The 24,239-nt window shown below is 39.3% G+C and overlaps 1 protein-coding gene and 1 long non-coding RNA gene across 2 annotated transcripts in view; one reads left to right on the top strand and one right to left on the bottom strand.

Annotated features, from left to right (window-relative positions):
* Positions 1-5,812, top strand: part of ODAD2 (outer dynein arm docking complex subunit 2) — a 187,145-nt gene extending 181,333 nt beyond the window's left edge. The window contains exon 19 of the mRNA XM_046012769.1: positions 5,371-5,812. Coding sequence (XP_045868725.1) covers positions 5,371-5,484 — 114 coding nt within the window. The 3' untranslated portion in view covers positions 5,485-5,812. The remainder of the gene's footprint in view (positions 1-5,370) is intronic.
* LOC123946905 overlaps positions 1-24,239 on the bottom strand; it is a 102,989-nt gene that overhangs the window by 15,900 nt on the left and 62,850 nt on the right. The window lies entirely within an intron of this gene.

Raw genomic sequence — 24,239 nt, 5'->3', positions numbered from 1 at the left:
ACAATACCAAGACATCTAAGCCACATGTAACAGTAACCAAGGAGAGACCAAGGAGAGCTGGCTACTCTGTTCTTCCTTCTCATTATTTTTCCACTTTTGCTCTTTCTGCCGAGAGAGAGAGAATGGGAATATAAGTTAAATAAATGTGTTCATAGGGTGGTATGTGTCTTCATGTTTGTGTGCATAAAATTGCCTAGCAATCTTATATTGACCTATGTTCCCATGGTCACATCCTGGATCTTGTCAATAATCAAGGCAACTTTATCTGTAGATAAAATCTATATCTTAGGGGCGACTGGGTGGCTCAGTGGATTAAGCCGCTGCCTTCGGCTCAGGTCATGATCTCAGGATCCTGGGATCGAGCCCCGCATCAGGCTCTCTGCTCCGTGGGGAGCCTGCTTCCTCCTCTCTCTCTGCCTGCCTCTCTGCCTACTTGTGATCTCTCTCTGTCAAATAAATAAATAAAATCTTTTAAAAAAAAATCTATATCTTAAACTCCAGATAATCCATTCTCAGACTTTAATGTCCTATTTTTCAACTTCTTCCTGAGCTTCAATTCCACTGACATTGTTTTCTCACTTCACAGAGATCTCCCTTTCTAATTCTTCCAGACGATCTCCCAGATTATCAGTAGCCTCTGTTTGTACTTCCCTTCTAGCCCAGCTTGGACTACATGGCTATTCAAATGAACAGCAAACCTACAACCCATTTCTTCCATCTTACACTTCGGTTACTGAGCAAAACACTCAGTAATGCTGTTAAAAGGTAAACTGAAGCATGCTTCAAACCAGGCAGTACTAAACTGAAAGTGGTTAGGAGTGCTCCACCTCCAGGAGATAGGGGAAGGTTTTTAATAAAGAAGATGCAGAAGGAAAGCAGGGAAATTATTTGATTGGCAGGTAAGTTAAGCAGTTGCCTTATTTGGGAAAGCCTCATTGACTATTTGTAATTGGTTGGCCTCAGGTTTCATTTTCTTAGACTGAAGTGTGTTGACTCTGGGTTAGATTTTGGTTTGCTTACATCGACCATCAAAGCTTTAGAGCCCCCTTGTCTAATGGCCTCCTTTTTTAATTACTTTAACAATGCAAAACTCCCACGGCAGGAGCTCCCCCAAACAGCCCTCATTCCCTTACTCAGAAGAAAGTATTTCCTTTCTTGAATTTCAGAAAACTGATCATGTCTTATTCCCCTTGCTTCTCTAGAATTTCGCCCCTTGTTGGTGAACTTCACAATTTAGGACACTACTCTGGATGCAGTACGAATGATTGATTGGGGACCAGGCAAGAGAGGATGCAAGGACAGTGGGGAGACTGCTGTAGGCTTTACAGGGGTGGTGACAATGAGTAAGTGTAGGCAGTTGAATTGCAAAGATATGGTAATTGTTGGATGGAATGCAGGGGAGATGAGGTGGGAGTGAGTGTGAGGTGAGGAGATTTCTGGCTTGAGCAACTAAGTAGTGATATCTTCACTGATACAGGAATATGGTGGTGGTGGGGATCCCGGGTTTAGATAGAAAAAAAAAGAAACTTCACCTGTAAAATATTAAATTCAAGACTGTTCTGAGGCTGTCAAGTGGAGATGTCTAAGAAGCACTGGATATGAGGTGTGCTCTCCAGAAGAAGGTTCTGAGGTGAAGACATAAATTGAGAGGATGGCTCCATATAAATGATATTTAAAGGCAGGTAGTTAAAGAAACCCTTTAGGGAGAGAAAACAGAATGAAGACAGAAAAGGAATTTGTTCTAAGGAGCTCTAACAATTTATGGAGGGGAGGAGAAAGAACCATCCCTGAAGAGTCAGAAGATGAGGACAAATGGGTATAAGGACAGTGTGATATAAGAAACCAATGGCATAGACCATTTCAAAGAGGAGAAAATGATCAGTTACATCAAACATTGTTAAGGAGTCAAATAAGATGAGTAAAAAAAGTCTATTGTTCTTGGCAAGATGAAAGTTTTTGATGACCTCGAGAGGGCTGTTTCAGTGGAGAGATGAAGTCAAAAGCCAACCTGGAGTGAGCTGAATAGAACTTATGACTGGAGAGAGAGTCCAGAAAACACTTTAAAGAAGTCTGGCTAGGGATGCCTAGGTGGCTCAATTGGTTAAGCATCCACTTTTGATTTCTGCTCAGGTCACTCTCTCAGGGTGGTGAGATGGAGGCCTGCTTGGGACTCCACACTGAGCATGCAGCCTGCTTAAGATTCTGTCTCCTTCTCCCACTGCCCCTCCTCCCCTCTTTCTCTCTTAATATTTCTCTCTAAAAGTTTTTTTAAATTTTTATTTTATATAAAATTTTTATATATTTTTTTTAATAAAGAAATCTTGCTATGAAGAGAGGAAAAGGAATCACAGTGGTGGTGGGAATGGGGCGGGGGGGGGAGGTTAAGATACAAAGACATGGTGTAAATGATGACGGGAAGGAATCAGTAGAAGAGAGAGGTCTTTAACCTCTCTCTTAGAAAGAAGGAACGGTATGTGGTTGTAAAATGTCCTAAAGAGAAGGAGACTGGATAGAGAACACAAGTGGCATGGTGGACCTTGGGTAGTAGGAGAGAGACATCCATTATGTCTGGAAGGAAGAAGAAAAAAGTGTGCAGGTAGTGTTGCAGATTTGGCTGGAGTAATTCCTATCTGATGACTTCTATCAAGTTTATGAAGGAGCCCTTCCACATTATCTGTTGAGAACAGGAGCTTTAAGGAAGAGTTGGAGATTGGAGAAGAATGAAGAAGACTTGAAATAGGCCTTGACAAGGGTAAGAAAGTGACGTACTTAGAGAGAGACATATTTAAATTGTTGAGCAGTGATGAAAATCCTGTAGAGGTTGGATTTATATTGTATTCATCTGCCTGCCTCCAGGAGGGCTCAGTGATTGGTGGGGGAATGGGAGGAAGACAGAGCTGGATTTATGCACAGTTACAGTTACAGTTTTGCCAGATGGATGTCATGAGGAGGTTTAAGACAGGTAAGAGAATGCCAGTGAAAAGATGGACTATGGAATCTAAACCGGTTCTTGAGGAGGAGGAGACAGGAGATGCTTAGAGAAAAAAAATATACAGGCCAGTGGACTAGAGATCATGAAGAAGACAAACAAGTAGGAGCTATTCAATGGCTAAATCACAGAAGAAACAGTGGTCAGAGAGTTTGGAGATGGGAATGGTAGAGTGATGAAAAATAAGGACCAGGCTGTGACCCTGGAAGTAGGGTGCTGACGGGTGGTGACGGTCATGGACAATGAGGAGGTCGAGGACCTAAGACGCCAGACATCCTTCAGAAACTCAATTTTATCAGGGTTTTCTTATCTACAACCTTCCAAATGTTTTATATTTTTCCTTTCTTATTTCAACCATTAATCCACCTGGACATGATGTTAATGTATGATGGGAGATTGTCATCTTTATTTTCTTCTATTTGGATGACCAGGCATCCTGGGGCCATTTGTTGAATGGTTTAACCCCCAAATGTCCTTCATATTCATTCTGGCTGCACTATGCCTGGGTCCTCCTGTATGCAGTCCTCATCACCTCTGACCCGAAGGACTGCAGGGTCCTTCAGTTCTTTTCTCTATATCCATACTCTGCGTGGCGCTGTGAAAGTTATTTTTCTAAAATACAAACGTGACCATGCCACTCTCCTGATTAAAGTGCTTAAATAACTTCTTTTTATTTCCTACAGAATGAAAGTCCAACCTCTAATCCTGCCATATTTAAGATGTTTCACAACATTTCTCTTTACATTATCTCTTCGCTTGTCAAGTCATCCTTCTTTTCTTTCACTATCAACATTTGTACCCAAATGGTACTGTGTAGAAAATATACAACTCAAATTAAATTTTCAAATCCTTTGTCAGAACTACTCATCAGAATCCTAAGTGATAGATTTTTAAAGTTCTTTTTTTTTTTTTTAAAGATTTTATTTATTTGACAGATAGAGATCACAAGTAGGGAGAGAGGCAGGCAGAGAGAGAGAGAGGGAGGAGGAAGCAGGCTCCCTGCCAAGCAGAGAGCCCGATGCGGGGCTCAATCCCAGGACCCTGGGATCATGACCTGAGCTGAAGGCAGAGGCTTTAACCCACTGAGCCACCCAGGCGCCCCAGATTTTTAAAGTTCTAATTCATTTTTATGACATTTGGCATCTACTATGTAACAGGCACAATATGGTATTATAAATTTCAGAGTTTACAATCAAAAGGACAGAAAACATTAATCCAAGTATCTGTTTAAAAAGGAAAATATAGGGGTGCTCTGGCTGGCTCAGGTGGCAGAGTATGAACTCTTGATCTCAGGGTCATGAGTTTGAGTCCCTCGTTGAGTGTAGAGATTACTTAAATAAATAAAAAGCAAAACTTAAAAAAAATAAAAGGGAAGATACAAGAATAGTAATAGGCATTTGAATAAACTGCTGGGAGAGTTCTGATGAGGGAGAAATAGCAATCTTATTTGAGGGAAATCAATAGAGGCTTTGTGGAAAAGTTAACTAGGTTGTGAAAGATGGATAAAATTTAGAAAGTCAAGAAGAGGCTGACAGTGACTTTTAGGAAGAGGAATAGCATCAACAAAGACAAAAGAAATGAGGAAGTATGTGACCTTGGTGTACAGGATACAGCAAGAGAAAGATGCATGGCTAGAAAGGTAAACTGAAGCCAGGGCACAAATATCCTTTAAAGGACAAGTTAACAGACTGGTCTGTAGTTATTTAGCACTGGGAGTCAATGCAGTTAGGGGACTGACATAATTAGGTTGTGACATGATCAGGTGGGTTGGAATACAGAGAAATTAAATCTAAGGGCGCACCTTAATAGTCTAGGCATGATATGCTGTTGGCTTGGCCTGGAGGCAGAAAAACCAGAAAGAATGAATGCAAGAGAAATTTCAAAGCAGAATCCAGAGCAGTTAGATGATAAAAAGAACAAAGCTGGGGTGCCTGGGTGGCTCAGTGGGTTAAGCCTCTGCCTTTGGCTCTAGTCATGATCCCGGGGTCCTGGAATCAAGCCCTGCATCAGGCTCTCTGCTCAGCAGGGAGCCTGCCCACCCCTGTGCCCGCCTGCCTCTCTCTCTGCCTACTTGTGATCTCTGTCAAATAAATAAATAAAATCTTAAAAAAAGAGAGAGAGAGAGAAACAGGTCTAGCTCGGCTCCAAAAAATAAAAAGGTAAGTGTTTCAAGAGAAATCCCTGTACCTGGTTAGGTACCATTTATATTTGCATTTGCCTAAAAAGAATTTCTTGTTTTTTTTCTCTTTTTCTCTTTTGGTAACTTTTAAAAGACATTTAATGTTGAAAATTGTTTTCAAAGCCTAACTTTATGCTTTGAGGTTAATTTAATTAATTAATTTATACTTGTTTCCCTTTTTGTCCTCTTTTACGTGTCACAGCTTCTGCTGGATATGGTTGGGTCGCCAGACCAGGACCTCCAGGAAGCCGCTGCCGGTTGTATATCCAACATACGCAGACTGGCTCTTGCTACAGAAAAGGCAAGATACACTTGAAATGTGGACAGACGTTACCATCTACCAAATTTTACGTGACAGAGAACCAGGCAGTCCCATGGCCAGGGAGCCTAGACCAGGAAGCATTGACTAGCAAATGCTTTACAAACAGATAAATGTCTGGATGAAAATGCAGGAACTAAAAAGGCAAAGGGTGCTATTCACCCACAAATTGCATAGGTATTTGTGTCCTGTTTAATATTTTAGGGACATGCCATATAAGGAAATGTAAAACCAATAAATTTGTGATAATTTTCCAAGATTTGAGAACATATGTATACAATACATACATTTTGGGGATACTTTTGTATTTGTGATGATTTTAATAAAAGATATGGCCTTCCCAGTGTGCAGTTCAACAGTCATTCGAGCATGTCTTAAGAATTCCCCTTCTGTTAAACCTATCTGACTGCTCTGTCATTATGGTTTTGTCTGTTTGATCACTTGCAACCCACCGGAGAGCGCTAAGGAGACGTGCTGATTTCACGAACTTATTAAATAGAATTTAGAGTCAAGCAGCGGGACCTAGAGAGATCATCCTGAGGTCATCCTATCAAACAATGGAGAAAATAATGTGTGACTGTCACTGTACCAGATAATGCAAATCACAAAAACATAAGCAATGAGTGGGATTTTTACTTTTAGACTTACAAAGCATAAACAATTATGTTTTATTTCCCTCACAGGACTGACCAACACTTTTATTGAAGAATTAATTTATGCTGCTCTAAGGATAATATTACTTCACATAAAATTGCTTTGAATTTCTGAACTCGCTTTTAGCACACCAAGTACTTTTTTCTTTTAAGTGGCCACAAAAGATTAATAGCATTTTATCAGGTTATGGAAACATTAGAGGCCACTTAAAAGAATCGCCTATGTAACCTCGGTGTGCTAAAATGTTTGGGAACTGACTGTCCCAAGTATCCGGTACTAGCCAGGAAAATAGCTTTGTATGCATCAGCTCCATAAACTGACAATTTCGGTTAATTCTTTGAAGAGCAGGCTAGGCGGTTTTATTAAAAAAATACTACGTACTGTCTATGTTTGTCATAATTTGCAGAGAATCATAACCTTAATTGAATTAAATGTAAATAATTTGTATGAAATGAAAAGCCTGTACAGGATGAAAATTATGGTAATATATTCTCTGATAAAAAGATTAGACGTTTCTGAGCATTTTAAGGTTTTATAAAACACCAGTTCATCTTCCCTGCTTTTCAGAAGAGGTTATAGAAGATAATAGGAACAAGGTAATTAATGCTAATTAAGAACTGAGTTTAAAAAACAAAACAAAACAAAAAGAACCAAGTTTAAATAATAGTTTAAATCCTTTAACTTTCAACATTTTTCTAATGTTAAAGTAACTGTTTCGCCATGGTTCATGAACATTAAAGGTACATCTCAGAAATCACAGATCATGACAGCCATAGAAAATGAACAAACATTATTGTTATATTTTTATTAAAGGAAGCTTTTATCACTGTCTTAAGATTTCAAGATCTTCTCCGAATTACCGGGTCCTAGGATCCATGGGAAGTAGCAGGTAGAAAACAGCAGCACAGAAAGAATTGCGAGTGAATGACTGCTCCTTTACAATATGCTTCACAGAAAGAAGCTGGGGTTTATGTTTTTTATGATTAATAAATTCATAAAAGGAAAGCAACAGTGTCATTTGAAAAGAAACTAGGCACTTGGAAACAGATCAAGGAAATTAACATGAAAATCATCTTGTATATTCCTAAGACTTTTTTTGAATTCTTAAACACCAGAAATGTAGTATTTTTAGGTACCACGAAGGAGAACCTGAGGTTAAGGGTCAATTTTTGGCTCTGTATGTGTGTTTGTGTGTGTGTGTGTGTGAGAAACAACAACACAGAAAACTCTGATCTCACTAGAAAAATGTTGAAGACAGTGAAAGTATTAAGGAGGGCACGTGATATGATTAGCACTGGGTGTTATACGCAACTGATGAATTATTGAACCCTACATCTGAAACTAATGATGTTCTATATGTTGGTTAACTGAATCTGGGAAAAAAGAAAAAAAGAAAAAAAGAAAAGAAAAGACAGTGAAAACACCCAGAGCTATCCGAGAACAAGCATGGGGACAGACACACCATCTCTTTGCTACTACATGCTGTGATAGAACTTGTCTTTTCTTTTTTTTTTTTTTTCATTAGTTTTTCGTAAGATTTTGTGTGTTATAATTTATTTTTTGCTATTTAAAGCCGACAAACTTAATTCCTTATAAGTGTTCAGCAACAGTTCTTTTTTAGGTTTTATTCTTCCCCAGGACATCCTAGGAATCCAATATACTCCTGGGTGATAGCCAGGTGTTCAGTTTGAAAGGAGTTTAAGGAGGAAGGAATTTTAAGTAGATATTCTTTTATCTTCCACTGTTTTTGGTTTGCAGGGCTTCCTTTTAGAAATCCTTGCCATGACCATTTTGCTGTTCATAGTGAATATTCTTTTGCTACTATCAAAATGACTTGCACTAAAAATAACTTTTCTTTTTTTTAATATTTTTTCATTGTCCCAAGATTTATTGTTTATGCACCACACCCAGTGTTCCATGCAATATGTGCCCTCCTTAATACCTACACCAGGCTCTCACAAACCCCCACCGCCTCCCCTCCAAAACCCTCAGTTTGTTTCTCAGAGTCCACAGTCTCTCATGGTTCATCTCCCCCCTCCGACTTCCCCTAACTCATTTCTCCTCTCCTTCACCCAATGTCCTCTGTGTTATTCCTTATGCTCGTTTCTTTTTAAGACTTTCCTGGGTTCTGACAATTAACAGAATGTTGGGTTCCTTAGGGGATGGCATTGCAAATCCTGTTATTTTGATAGACTTTGGTATTATCATTACGCCTCTCTAAGGCCTTTGCATAGAATTCAGAGACTATGATCCAAAACACTCCATTATTTCCATTTAGGAAAATGAGAATCTCAGTTGTTGATAAACAGACAACCGAGATGTTGAGTAAATCTTTTTTCTTTGACCTAATGGGATTAGGTTTAAAAGGTAATTTCACAGTCCAAATAATTCAAGATGTTTAATCTCATTCCATGGAAGACTTGGCAGTGGAATAGGCTATGTTTATACCTACAATTCAGCAAAAACAATAGGGAAACCCACTAATTTAAGAATCTCAGTGACTCAAATGCACTAAATGCCCACCCAAAGAATACTTTCTCATGTACCCAAAGGTAGAAGGTAGAATTCTGTCCCTTAAGGAGACTGGAGTAGAAAAAGAACCAAATTGTGCATAATGCTAATACATGCAGGCACTGTATTATGTATTTCCCACTTGTGATCTTATTTAAAATACAGAAGAATTGACAAAATAGAGGCTCTCATATCATACTAGGGTCTACCTAAATGGGCACGATCATTCTGCAAGAGCAATTTGGCAATGCACACCAAAAGCTTTATAATTTTGTGTGCCTTTTGGATGGTGTCCAGTTATGCTATAAGACTATTTACCACATCATTGTTTATAATGGTACAAATGTTAGGGGAAATTTTGGTTAATTCAATTATGGTCCAACCACACACTGAAGCTATGTTGTAGAATACTAGCTAATGACATAGAAGGCCTTTCATAAAATATTATTAAATTGGATAGCAGGTTCTGAAGCAGTATATACACAGTGGGGGCACATTTTTAGAAAATTATATACATATAGCTAGTCACAATGAAAGAAGATACAATTTCAATATACCAAACTGTGATTAAACAAATGATTATATCTGAATGGTGCAATAAGAATGGTTTTTGTTTTCTCTCTGCTCATCTGTTTTCTAATCTGTTCACAATGAACATGAATTCCTTTTTTTCAATAAAAACACTCCCAATGAAGTTCAATTTTTTATTATTTGGATATTTCTAAGGCAGGCGTTCTTCCTAATACTAATTTTAAAAAAGAAATCCTCAGTTAACAAATGGGATACACAACCCATAGATAAAATAAATGAGCAGGCACAAGCTTTTGATCTTGATGAAGTCCAAAAGTTCATTTTCACTTTTGTTTCCTTTGCCTTTGGAGACATATCTTGAAAGAAGTTGCTGTGGCTGATATCGAAGCGGTTACTGCCTATGTTCTCCTCTAGGATTCTGATGGATTCCTGTCTCACATTGAGGTCTTTTATCCATTTCGAGTTTATCTTTGTGTACGGTGTAAGAGAATGGTCGAGTTTCATTCTTCTACATATCACTGTCCAGTTTTCCCAGCACCATTTATTGAAGAGACTGTCTTTTTTCCATTGTATATTTTTTCCTGTTTTGTCAAAGATTATTTGACCATAGAGTTGAGGGTCCATATCTGGGCTCTCCACTCTGTTCCACTGGTCAATGTGTCTGTTTTTATGCCAGTACCACGCTGTCTTGGTGATCACAGCTTTGTAGTAAAGCTTGAAATCAGGTAACGTGATGCCGCCAGTTTTGTTTTTGTTTTTCAATATTTCCTTAGCAATTCGGGGTCTCTTCTGATCCCATACAAATTTTAGGATTATTTGCTCCAGCTCTTTGAAAAATACCGGTGGAATTTTGATTGGAATGGCGTTAAAAGTATAGATTGCTCTAGGCAGTATAGACATTTTAACAATGTTTATCCTTCCAATCCAAGAGCGTGAAACGGTCTTCCATCTTTTTGTGTCTTCTTCAATTTCTTTCACGAGTGTTCTGTAGTTCCTCGAGTACAGGTCCTTTACCTCTTTGGTTAGGTTTATGCCCAGGTATGTTATGGTTCTTGGTGCTATAGTAAATGGAATCGATTCTCTAATTTCCCTTTCTGTGTTTTCATTGTTGGTGTATAAGAAAGCCACTGATTTCTGTACATTGACTTTGTATCCTGCCACGTTACTGAATTGCTGTATGAGTTCTAGTAGTTTGGGGGTGGAGTCTTTGGGGTTTTCCATATAAAGAATCATGTCATCTGCGAAGAGAGAGAGTTTGACTTCTTCCTTGCCAATTTGGATACCTTTTATTTCTCTTTGTTGTCTGATTACTGTTGCTAGGACTTCTAATACTATGTTGAACAAGAGTGGTGAGAGTGGGCATCCTAAGTTCAGGAATGTTCCCTCTATTCCTATACTTTGAAGCATTTTAATCAGGAAACAGTCAACAAAACAAAGAGGCAACCCACGGAATGGGAGAAGATATTTGCAAATGACAGTACAGACAAAAGGTTGATATCCAGGATCTATAAAGAACTCCTCAAACTCAACACACACAAAACAGATAATCATATCAAAAAATGGGCAGAAAATATGAACAGACACTTCTCCAATGAAGACATACAAATGGCTATCAGACACATGAAAAAATGTTTATCATCACTAGCCATCAGGGAGATTCAAATTAAAACTACATTGAGATATCACCTGACACCAGTTAGAATGGCCAAAATTAGCAAGACAGGAAACAACATGTGTTGGAGAGGATGTGGAGAAAGGGGAACTCTCTTACACTGTTGGTGGGAATGCAAGTTGGTGCAGCCACTTTGGAGAACAGTGTGGAGATTCCTCAAGAAATTAAGAATAGAGCTTCCCTATGACCCTGCAATTGCACTGCTGGGTATTTACCCCAAAGATACAGATGTAGTGAAAAGAAGGGCCATCTGTACCCCAATGTTTATGGCAGCAATGGCCACGGTTGCCAAACTGTGGAAAGAACCAAGATGCCCTTCAACGGATGAATGGATAAGGAAGATGTGGTCCATATACACAATGGAGTATTATGCCTCCATCAGAAAGGATGAATACCCAACTTTTGTAGCATGGACGAGACTGGAAGAGATTATGCTGAGCAAAATAAGTCAAGCAGAGAGAGTCAAGTATCATATGGTCTCACTTATTTGTGGAGCATAACAAAGAACACGGAGGACATGGGGAGATGGAGAGGAGAGGGAGTTGAGGGAAACTGGAAGGGGAGATGAACCATGAGAGACTATGGACTCTGAAAAACAACCTGAGGGTTTTGAAGGGGCGGGGCGGGGGGGGAAGTTGAGGAACCAGGTGGTGGGTAATAGGGAGGGCATGTACTGCATGGAGCACTGGGAGTGGTGCAAAAACAATGAACACTGTTACGCTGAAAATAAACAAATAAAAAAGTATATATAAAAAATAAAAAATAAAAAAAATTAATGAGCAGGGGGTTTTTTTATGAAGTAAGAATTATAGCTTCAACATCTAAACCACTATCAAAATATCTTTCTTCTGCAAAATGCATATTTGCAATAGCTTTCAACTACAGCTAATTAACAGTATGGTATAATTGAAACATACTGGGGTGGCCCGTAGTAAATTCTGAACATTTTCTTACTTGGTTTTTGTAAATTAAGCAGATGAATTCTATTTCCCAAACATGTAGGAAGCAGACAAATGAAATAACTCTAGAGGTCATTGATAGATTGCTTCATAAAACATTGTTTTGTTTACTCCATTATAGATACCTAAGACAAACAATACTGTAATTTTCTAATATATTTTTCCTGTATAAATCTAATAGAAATACAGTCCCCACAAAATTATGCCCACCAGTAAGTAAATACGGTAGACTATGAACGACTTCTCATTTCCCCTTTTGTGTGCTCTTCTTTTATGCTCTAATTGTTAGATTAATTTCCTTGCCCTCTAGCAATTGTTTTCCTTTTTTCTCTGCATTCAAATCTCTATGTCTTCAGCTTCCGTTCCCATTTCTCTAACAAATGGTTATTACATTTTCTGCCTCTTAAAAAGTTTTATGCTTTAATTTCTATAAATGCAAGATATAAAGTTAGCTTTTCAATATGTTTTCAATGCACAATTGTCATGGCTGACTTGAAATCATGTAACAGATGGAATCCTTATAACTCCATTATTTTCAAATTTTCAAGTAAAAATAATTTATTCTTTATTTGCATCTGTCAAGACCAAAGGGACATTTTCTTTCTTCAGTTCGTGCCACCCTGATTAGCTGATAAAACGACATCCTTTGCAAATTACATAATTGGCTCATGATGTTCAGAGTTAAGATTTGTCATTAGTTTAGATTTATGCCCCAATTTATTTTTAACGATTGAAAGGTATATTAGTGTATGTCATATGGTTCATACAGGCTTAATCTATAGCTGGTTGGCTTGCTCACAGAGAGTGACTATAGATCAAAAAATCGAGTTCAGATAAAGAATGTGCATAGTTAAACGCAAATCCCTCACATTGGAAAGAAAACTGACCTTCCTCAGCAGATATGTTACATTAGGAATTATAAACCAAAGCGTTCACAAGAGCTAGACAAGTAACATAAATGAGTGGAGAGAGCTAGATATGTTGTTGTTTTTGACATATTGACAGGAAGTGGGTAGGGGGATGGGGACATAGGTGATGGGGATTAAGGAGGGCACCTGTCATGATGGGCACCATTGATGTGTAGAAGTGTTAAATCACTATATTGTACACCTGAAACTAACATAACACTGTATGCTAACTACACTGGAAGTGCAATTAAAACAATAAAAAATAAGAGAAACACAACTGGCAATTGACCTTCAGACTACACGTCGAGGAGAAAAAGGGACTGGTGGAAACTAGAGAACTAGAAAGTGCAGACGAATTACTGCTCATCTCTAGCCAGTTGTTGCTAAATCTTACAACTTCTCAAGAGAAATTCAGATTTTTACAGGCACCCTCCCAAACTTTAAATATTGGCTATGGTATCAGTGTGCTAAGGCTGCCATAACAGAATACCACAGTGGCTTAAACACCAGACATTTATTTTCTCACAGTTCTAGGGGCTAGAAGTGTAAGATTAGGCTGCCAGCAGGTTGGTTTCTGATGAGGCCTTTCTGGCTTGCAGACAGATGCCTTCTTGCTATGTCCTCATATGGCCTTTCCTCTGTGTGCATGCAAAGAGAGACCAGTCTCTGGTGTCTCTTCCTCTTCTTACAAGGACCCTCGTCCAGTAAGATTGGGCCTTGCCCCCTAACCTCACTCAACCTCAATTACCTCCTTAAAAGGCTATCTCCATATTTTGAGATTAGAGGTTAAAGGCTTCAACATGTGAATTTTTATGAGACAGTCTGTAACAGCAAACACACAGAAAAACCAAAATGATTCTGTGAACCAGATGTGGTTCACAAATCTGCAACATCATAATCTTCATCTATTAGAATAAGAGTGTATTTGATTAAATCCTTACAATCGCACCCCCTAAAGATGCCTGGAACAAATCGCTAGAAAACCAAAGAAAATAATTTGTGCAAAAGGGCACATGTCAAACTATCTTGGTCTGTGTAGACTCATATTATGATAGCAGTACTACAAAATGTAGTACTGAAGAGGTTGACTTCCTCAAATTCATATAGAAACCTGGAAAAATTATGCTGGAGATGTAGATTATCATAATGGTAAGTGTAGGGTCATAGAATAGCAGTGCTGGAGATGTCTTTAGGGCCAAATCACTTGCCTTAATTAGGCAAGTATCAAAGCTGCTCAGGACAGAAGCCTATTTTCTTCCAGTGGTTTTCTAGGTATAGATTCTTTGCATTCTCCCTCAGACAGATTGGACTAGCCAGATTATGAAGATAAAAAGAGTCTTGAAACTTGCTTTAAGGAATCTGAGCTTAATCCTCCAGGCCACTGTTCCTCAGACCTTCTGCTTACGACAATCTGGGGTAACTGTTACAATGCAAAGTCTGGGTCCTACCCCAACCGACTGATGCAGAATCTTTGGGAAATCCAGAATCTGCAAACTCCCCAGACTGTAGTCACTGGGTTTTGAGCACAGAAAAAGATAGCTACACAAGGATTTCCTAAAAGTTAACCTGGTAGGGGTATAGTGAATAGATTATAGGACAGGAAATGAAACCAATAAACATTTGTTATACAAGATCCAGTTTAAAGCTGCAGAGGGCCAAGACTGGGGAATAGGAATAGACAGGAAAAAAAAAAACAAGACAAAATCAGAGAGGGAGACAAACCATAAGAGACTTTTACTCATAGGAAGCAAACTGAGGGTTGCTGGAGGGGAAGGCGGGTAGGGGGATGGTGTACATGGGTGATGGACATTAAGGAGGGCACATGATGTAATTACTGTTGGGTATTATATAAGATTGGTGAATCACTGACCTCTACCTCTGAAACTAATAATACATTATATGTTAATTAACTGAATTTAAATTTAAGAAAAACAAGGAAAAAAAGGAATAGAAAGGAAGAAGTATGAGAAAAAATGTTAAGAAAACATTAGCAGAACTGACAAAATCTTAAAAAGTTACGAATATCTGTCCCTTATACATTAGAGAATGAATCCACGATCATGAAATGAAATCTACCTCTATTCTGTTCTACTAGGAAGAGCTCTGGTATACTTCTACAGCAGTGCTGTCCCCCAGAAATAAAAGACAAGCCACCCTGTATTTTAAATTTTTCTGCTCAACATCACTAACCATCAGGCAAATACAAATCAAAACCACAATGAGATATCAGCTCACACCTATCAGAATAGCTAGTTTCAAAAAGATAATACATATTGTGAGAAATGAAGGGAACCCTCCTGTGCTCTTTGGTGGAAATAAAAACTGGAAAAGTATATGGGGTTTTCTCAAAAACTATCACATCATTCAGCAATCCCACTTCTGGGTATTTATCTGAAGAAAGCAAAAACACTAATTCAAAAATATAAACACACCCCCATGTTCATTTCAGCATTATTTATAATAGCCAAGATATGGAACCAAGCTAAGTTGTCCATTGATCGATGAATGAATAAAGAAAATAGTGTGTGTGTGTTGTGTGTGTGTGTGTGTGGTGTGTGTAATGGAATACTATTCAGCCATAAAAGAAAACAGTGAAATCTTGCCATTTGTGGCAATATGGATGGACCTTGAGGGCATTATGCTAAGTAAAGCAAGACAGATGGAGAAAGACAAATACCATATGCTCTCACTTCTATGAGGACTCTAAACAACAAAACAAAAGCCCAAGCTCATAGATAGAAAACAGACTGGCAGTTCCCAGAAGCAGAGAGTGGGTGTGGGTGAAATGGGTGAAGGGATTCAAAAAGCACAAACTTTCAGTTATAAATGAGTCATGAAGATGTGATGTACAACATAGTGACTATAGTTAAAAGTACTATATTTCTGGAACACTGAAAAATTTTTTAAAAAATAAATAAAAATAAAAAAGAAGTATTTGTGAAAAAAATATTGTATTGTATATTTGAAAGCTGCCAAGAGAGAAGATCGTAAAAGTTTTCACAAGAAAAGCTCTTCTGTAACCATGTATGGTGACAGACGTTAACTAGACTTATTGAGGTGGTCATTTCACAATATATACAAATACTGATCATTGTGTTGTACCCCCGAGACTAATGAATGTATGTCAATTATAGTTCAATTAGAAAGTAACAAAGATGCCTGACTGGCTCAGTAGGAAGAGCATGTGATTCCTGATATTGGGGTGGTGAGTTTGTGCCCCACATAAGGTGTAGACTTTGTTTACTTAAATAAACAAATAAGTAAACTTCTCTGAGAAACAACCTGGGGGTTTTGAAGGGGCAGGGGTGGGAGGTTGGGGGAACCAGGTGGTGGGTAATAGGGAGGGCACGTGTTGCATGGAGCACTGGGTGTGGTGCAAAAAACAATGAATACTGTTACGCTGAAAAAATAAATAAATAAACCATTAAAAAATATATCAGGAAAAAAAAGTAATGAAAACATAAATACATGAATAAAATAAAATTTCCAGTAGCCTTATTTAAAAATGTTAAAACAGTTGAAATTAATTTTAATCTGTCTAACCCAATGCATCCAAAATATTCCCCTTTAAACATTTAATCAGTATAAAAATTGAGATACATCACATTTTCTTTTTCACCAAATCTTTGAAGTCGATGTGTATTTTACACTTGCAGCACAGTTCAATTCAGACCAGCCACAATTCAAGGACTCACTAGTCCCATAGAATCAAAGGGGTACCATGTTGGATAAGTCTTAGCCTATTCACTTGGTTAGGCTAAAGGGTTTCTTTCATCAATACTGGTGTTAATTTATATAAGTTTTCATTATTTCCTTGGTTTATGTCAGATCATTGGCTGTCTTGTCTGAATGCTTCTTTCCCTCTTGACAGATTTCTCAGAGTCATGCTCTTTCTACTGGCATGATGACTTTTAAAATTCTAGTTTGTATGAATTTCAGTGCAATTCATCTAGAAGGCTATAGTCAGCATTATATTTGGGGTACAGTTATCTTTTTAGAAGATTTTCTTTGAGAGAGAGCTTGTGGGGGGAACAGAGGGGCAGAGGTAGAGGGAGAGGACTCTCCACTGAGCAGGGAGCCCAATGTGGGACTCAATCCCAGGACCCTGGCATCACAACCTGACTGAAGGCAGATGCTAAACCCACTGAACCACCCAGTTGCCACTGGTATGGTTATTTTTAAGTGTTTTTTTTAATTGTGATAAAATATACATGACATAAAATGTACCAATGTAGCCATTTTCAACATACAGTCCTCTGGCATTAAGTTCATTTGCATTGTTGTGTGACCATCACCACCATCCATCTGCAGAAACCCAAACTGAAACTCTACTTTCATTAAACAGTAACTCCTCCCTCTCCTCCCTCCCCCAGCCTCTGGGACTCACCATTCTACTCTCTGCCTCTATGAATCTGACGCTCTACAAACATCATAGAAGTGGAACCATAGGGGTGCCTGGGTGGCTCAGTGGGTTAAGCCACTGCCTTCGGTTCAGGTCATGATCTCAGGGTCCTGGGATCGAGTCCCGCATCGGGCTCTCTGCTCAGCAGGGAGCCTGCTTCCCTCTCTCTCTGCCTGCCTCTCTATCTACTTGTGATCTCTCTCTGTCAAATAAATAATCTTTAAAAAAAAAAAAAAAAAAGAAGTGGAACCGTACAGTATTTGGTCTGCTGCGTTTGGTTTATCACACTCAGCCTGTCTTTAAGCTTAATTGTGACAGGTGTCAGAATTTCCTTCCATTTCATGGATGAATACTGTTCCATTGTAGGTGTACACAATGGAATCTTCACCCACTGATGGGCATTCGGGTTGTTCCCATCATTTGGCTACTGCTCTGAACATAGGTGTACAAATATCTGTTCAAGTCCTTGCTTTGAGTCCTTTTGCGTATAGACACAAGAGTGGAATTCCTGAATTGGATACAGTGATTTTTAAGACCTAACTCTTCAAACCTATAGTGAGAAATGGTGGCTTGCGGCATGCTTACCAGCAGAGTCAGTGGACTTGAGGTACACTCACGCCATCTCTCTAGAAGGACCTCTGTTCCCTAAACATTCCAACAGCTTCACGGTCACTGACTCATAGACAAAGAATCCCCTCAAGCTGCTTCAGTAGGTTTAGTATATTTTAAATTCTGAATGAGCCAAGTTCTCCCAGTGTGTGATTCAGTGAGTGCAAATTAGGCATTTAAGAAGGTATAGTCATACTTTTGGAAAAATAGTAAGGCCTTGCAACTGTGCCACTAATAGTATCGAAATGGCCTAAAAAATATGAACAAACCTCTCATAAGTTCCACTGTGTGATGTTTAGGTTGTGCTAAAAGGCAAATGTGTCTTTTCTGCAACCACCGTGTACAATACTGCACTTGTAGAGAGAAAAAGAGGCTGAAGGCCTCTGAAAACTTTATGCTGGAGCTCTCAGAACTCTTTCTTCGGTGGGAGCTGCCATGAGAATTTGTGCAATTTGCATTGTGGACGCAATCCAAATTTACAAACAAAGAGGCCTGTAAAGACGGTGAGACCGGTATCCTGACTGCTTGCAAACGCCACTATCTGCATCTGCTCACTCTTCCCTCTGCGTTATGCCCCTCTGCTGCAGGGCAACGGTAGCACCAGCCAAACCTTGTCTTGCTGGCCTGTCGCGCGCACACAGGAGGATTTCACAGCTAGCCCCAGGTTTCTCTTGAAGGAAATGTGTCACTTTTTAAAGCTTCGGCGGCTGTTTACAACCTTCACTTGCAAGGTGCAAAACATAAAGGGATCCTCTTAGTTATACCGTCTTGTTGAAGCAGTGAACGCTGATTTAAAACAGAAGACAAGCCAACGCACTGTAATCTCTGAGGTCAATTCATTTGGGTTATTCTCTTAATCTGAACTAATTATGAGCTAAAACAATAAACTTGAAGGTGTAAAGGAGAGTCTTTTCTTCTCTGCCAATGAAGGCATCAGACAAATGTGCAAGACAGAGGTGGTCCTGCCAAGATTTGCAGTCCATCATCTCAGAGCTGGGCAGATTCTGCTTGTGAGCCCAGTGGAGCTCAAACGGGCTTGCCCTGGACTGTAGCTGTGTGAGGTTTTCATTTTTGGATAATACTGTGAATAATTTCCTGGGAAAGAATATTTCTCTTTATGCCCTTTAGGCAGAGGACTGATGTTCCAAAGAAGGAATGAGGAATCCCTTATGAACATTGGAAAGCCCTCACTTTATTCTTTTTTTTAAAAAAACAACTCTATTGAGTTTTAATTAATATGCAAATGTGTACAATTTGATGAGTTTGGACATATGCAAACACTCATGATACCAGCACCACGGTCAAGGTAATAAAACATATCCAACACCTTCCAAAGTTTCCTTGTGTCATGTTTGGGTGTGTGTGTATAATAAGGACTCTTAACATGAGACCTACCCTCTTAACAAATTTGAATTGTGCATTACACTATTGTTAACTGTAAGTGATACATTGTATAGCAGTTTCTAGATTTTATTCATGTAGTATAACTGAAATTTTATACCCACTGACCATCTCCCCATTTCCTCCCAGCCCCATCACCTGGCAACTACTATTGGTTTTTCTGCTTCTGTGAGTTTGACTGTTAGAATAGTCATGGAAAAACATCACTGTGTCCTTCTGTGACTGGCTTATTTCACTTAGCATAATGTCCTCCAGGAGAAAACTTTCTTAATAATAACCTTCTAAATAAATGTTCTTAGATTATCCAATGTAGTCCTGGCCCTTCTGCTCAGATATTAGGGAAACTGACATAAATGTCTTTGATTTCCCTTCCCTTAAAGAATACTTTAGTATTCTAATTTCAACTTATCTCCCCAGTCTTCTCTCCCACTATTCTCTTTCAAATATATGTACTCTGGTCCAAAAAAAATTCACATATCTTGATTCAGATGTGTAAAAATTTATGTAACTTCCTTTGATTTTTACATATTTTTCTACTGATGGTTGAAAAACTTGACTCTGCCAGTTGAAAGGGTCCAGCCTCTCCTGATTTAGAGTAGCCGCTCCATCTTTCAGGCTTTGCCCCCTTCTTGAGTGCTCCCTGCCTTTCTCACCTCCCTCCGTCATTCATACCTTGTAGGCAGAGGACTCCTGGGAGGCAGCAGGTCAGAAGCCTCAAGGTAATTTGTGTTGCTCTATTTGTCTCATCACCAGACTGCCTCCCTGCACACTGCAGGGAGCTGGGGCCATCACAGTCACTGTGCATCTTGTTTTGGTGGCTGTTGACATGTGGCTGGGATTTGGGGTGTTGTGTTGACAACTGTGCTGATGCCTGGAGTCCTCCATGGATCCTGGCCAAGAGGCCACCATCTCAGAGCTTCTCTTGAGGACCGCTGACTTCTTGTGGCATCCCTGTTACCCCACTGCTAGGCCCTCCCAGAGGCCTGGGATGTGCTGGAGACTTTACCAGCACCACAGAGCTGGGAGGGGATTCTTGCGAGGCTGCCCTGACATCCCCTCGCCCCCCACAGACAGGTGTGCTAGGGCATCTTCCTAATGTGCTTTGCTGACACTGGAAATTCTCCAAGACATGCCCCCATCCAGGCTATCTCTAATATTTTTTGTTTCCTTCAAAATCCCAAGTGGGCCAAGAGTTCACAGACAACCTCTTCTCCTTCTCTTCCTTGCATTTTCAGGCATCTCCTCCCAAAGTAGAGGGCCTTCATTCTCCTCTGTAGGGCGGGCACTTTTTCTAATGAAATTCTTCATCTTTTTCTGAGGCCACCTCTCCAAATATTGGTTCTTTAGATAAAGACTCTGCCCCAAGAAGTTTGAGAAGACATGCTTCTACTGCTTGAAAGTCTATTTTTTTCTCTTGATTATTCATTTGGTTATTTATTTATACAAACAAAATTGTGTAGCTCAATGAATGTTCTCATAACAAACACATGCATATAAGATCAAGACCACACAGATCAATGAATGGGCATCACCAGCACCTCAGAAGTCCCTTTCAGACCTCATCTCAGTCACTGTACAAAAACCATCACTCTTTTGATTTTCTAGCATTGCAGAGTATTTGAAAGTCTAATTTTTTGAGACTATTATTTATCTACAGACTTTATTTTGAAAATCTAGTTTGAAACCCAAAGCTAAGCAAAGACTTTGTTCTGGATAGTGTTCAGTATCCCTTTCCCTGTAAAAAATTATCTTCAGCTTCTTCATTTAATGGAGGGAGGGCTGCAGGGTTTTCAAAACAACCAACTGACCGAACAAACAAATTAAAAAAAAAACAAAAAAAACCGACTCTGGAAATAATAGGGAGGAAAAACACATCATATGGTATTTCAAACAACTGGCCACTGTAGTCAGCCAAACTAAACTGCTTTTCTTCCCCCAAATATGCTGGACTGTCCTGCCTCTGCATCTTGCCTGCATTGTTCCCTTTACCTCAAATATATCCAGGAATTCAGTTTTAACTTCACACTTGTTTTGTGGTCACCTGGCTTTTTACAGGGGTTGATGAGCAGATTTCTCTTTTGATTCCAGATGTATTAAAAGAAAATTTAGCAATGAACCAATGAAAATGACTTTCTACCCATGCCAGAGCTGAATTAGTGTGCCGTACAATTTTTTGGCAGCCACCCTACACTTTTGAAACAAATGATGCAACATTATGTATGGTAGACACAAACTATGTATAACCTGATGGCTCTTGGTGGCTGAAAGTTCTCTGGTTCCTGGGGATGATCTTATGCACTAATTAGATAAAATTGACTTGATCTGACATACAGCAAAAACAAAAACAAAACCCCAACCCATTCAATATTTCCAAGAATTCTTGGGTGCAACATATCTTTCCAAATTACTTCATGATTCCAGTCATTGCTTGGTTCCTCTGGATGTTCAGCTCACCCAAGTCTCACTTCTGACAACTACTCCCCTTTCCTTCCTCCCTTCATATGCTTATGATCACAGATATGAAATACAACCCATTTTATTTGATTCTGAAAAATACCACTCATCCAAGGCAAACATGAGTAGGAGTCATTTGCAGAAGATTCTGGGGTTAAGGCAGGACTAAAGAAAGCTTACTCTGTAATACCAACCTCAGCTCTGCTTCCCAGACATTCTCACAGTCAACCTTTCACTGACATCGCCTGCCTTGTTGGGCTCTTTTTTCCTCCCCACTGATTTTCCTTTCCCATAGCTTCTCCCCATTCCCAGCACCTCCTCACATGATGCTATCTTCAGAGATTTAGATATTTCTATATCGATTAGCTTTTGTTGTTTAACAAACCACTCTGAACAACCATTTATTTAGCTAGTGATTCTGCTGGTCAGCAATTTGGGCTGGACTCAGCAGGGTACCCTCATGCCTCTACTGTCAGAGGGAGGTTAGCTCTGCTTTTTAGTAGTTGGGATTTCTCATGTGTAGGGCCTCAGTGGGACAAATGGGCTGTTTTGAATCTGCCGTGTAGTCTCTCATCCTCCAGTAAGCTAGCTAGTGTTCGTGCACATGGAGGTTGGCTGGGTTCCAAGAGCACAAGGACATGTACACAAGGCTTCTTGAACCCTAGAACAACTAGTACACCACCTCTTCTGCTGCAAAGCAAGTCTCCACTTGACAGAGTGAGCGACAAAGTCACGTTGCAAAGAGGTAAGCATATGGTGGGCCAGGGATGGGGTAGAGATTAATTATAGCTATTTTAGCAGATAATTTACAATTTCTTGTTTCTCTTATATAGAGCCGTTTAATTCTCTCTCCCTCATTCTGAACCCAACCAGTACAAATCCTAAGGACTATCTTTCTACAATCAATGTGACCCTTAAATTGTTTTTAGTAAAAAGATATTTCTTTCCCCTCAGAAGAATTTTGCAGCCACCGCTTAAACAGCTGGGTTTCCCCCTCTCCCCAGGAACACAGAGAAATAATGTCAGTGTGTGAGTGTGTGTGTATGGGTGGGGGGTAGGGGGAAGATGTGTAAAAAATAAGAGTCATTGCTTTGGCTCTTGGGATTATGGTAATTTATTTTTAATTTTCAAAATGTGTTGCTAGAGTGACTTTAAGATAAGCAAACAATATAAACATATATTTACAACTGCTCTATTTTACCCGTCACAAGAATTATATGAGGACAGGAATCCTAATATCCTAGTGTGGTGATCAGCCAGGTTTCTAACTTCCCTGATATTTGCTGTAGAAAATGGATCAACCACAAATTGCAAAATAGATTTAAAATACACTGGAGATAAATACTTGTTAAAAAATGAATCATAAGGCAAATCCTTTTTAATTCAATTTTCAATAATGGCAGGGTTAATAAAGACCTAAGAGAACTGAAACTTCTGTGAAAGTAATAAAAAAAAATTTCTTTCCTAAGGAAAAGGAAAGAAGCTGATGAGGGAAAAATAATCAGTTCTGGGAAAGCAAATTTCAACAAGTGTAGGGCACTGATGTGAGAAAAAAAAAAAAAAGACCTGATGGGAAGAAAGGAGTCCAGAAGAGCTGGATGGTCTTTAAACAAACACTTTTGGCAGGTGAACAAACTATATGGGAAGTGCAGGACAGGGAACAGCTTGCCAAATTGGCGAAGCAGAACTGTGCAAAGTTCTGAAAGACAATTTAGAGAACCAAGGAAAGATGGCTAGCCAGATCACCAAGGATGAACAAAAAGAAGGAGCACAAATGGGTAGGGGACCACATCAAAAGTGAGAAAGATAATACAATGTAGGGTAGACACAAAAGACATCAGGAAGCAGTTAATCAGCTGCAATAATAGACCAAGTTATTATTGACTATGTTACCATGTGGCTAAATAACCAGTTCTGGATTTCATATATTTTTCTGCAAGCCTGTTGCCTGGCACCACAGTCAGCACTGACTAAGATGCATTAAGTTGCAGAGCAGAAATCTTAATTCAAAATGGCATTTAAAATAAAGGGAATTTATTGGGCCATGTAACCAAAAGTCCAAAGGTAGAATGATCTTCACGTAAACTTTCATCTGGGTTTGAATTCTATTGTATGAAATTATGTTGGCTGTCCTTCTCCTGTATGTTGGCTTTATTGTCAGCAGGGTTCCCTCATGGCTACAAAACAGCTGCAGCGGTTCTGAAGGTCATATCCTCATACCACTCCATTCAGAAGTGTTTCACTTCCTCAAGCCACTGAGTAGACTGTCTGGGCTTCCCGCTGATGGAACTGGCTCAGGTAATGACAACAGAGATTGCCTTAGACCCAGCTGTATCTGTCCCTGAGGAGCTATATAAGGAGATGGTTTTATGCTGATTTCCTCAGGTCCTATGGAGACTACAACATGGGAGCTCCATTGCACCCACCCCATGTAGTGGGGAAGTGTGCAGTGGAAGGAGCTAGTAAGATCCCCCCTCAGGTAGTGCAGGTGACAGGAGGGTAGCCGGAATAGATTGTCCTTTACTGGTCTGTTCTGGTTTGGGTGACTAAGTAGACAAATAGTAAGAAACAAGGCTATAATGTAACAACCATGGCAGGTTAGAGAAACCTCAGCCTGGATCTTTCCCACTTCTGCTTTAAAGAAGAGCAAT

The sequence above is a fragment of the Meles meles genome, chromosome 7, assembly GCF_922984935.1.
Source record: "Meles meles chromosome 7, mMelMel3.1 paternal haplotype, whole genome shotgun sequence".
In the NCBI taxonomy this organism is placed as follows: domain Eukaryota; kingdom Metazoa; phylum Chordata; class Mammalia; order Carnivora; family Mustelidae; genus Meles; species Meles meles.
This window is presented reverse-complemented; position numbering and strand designations above follow the sequence as displayed.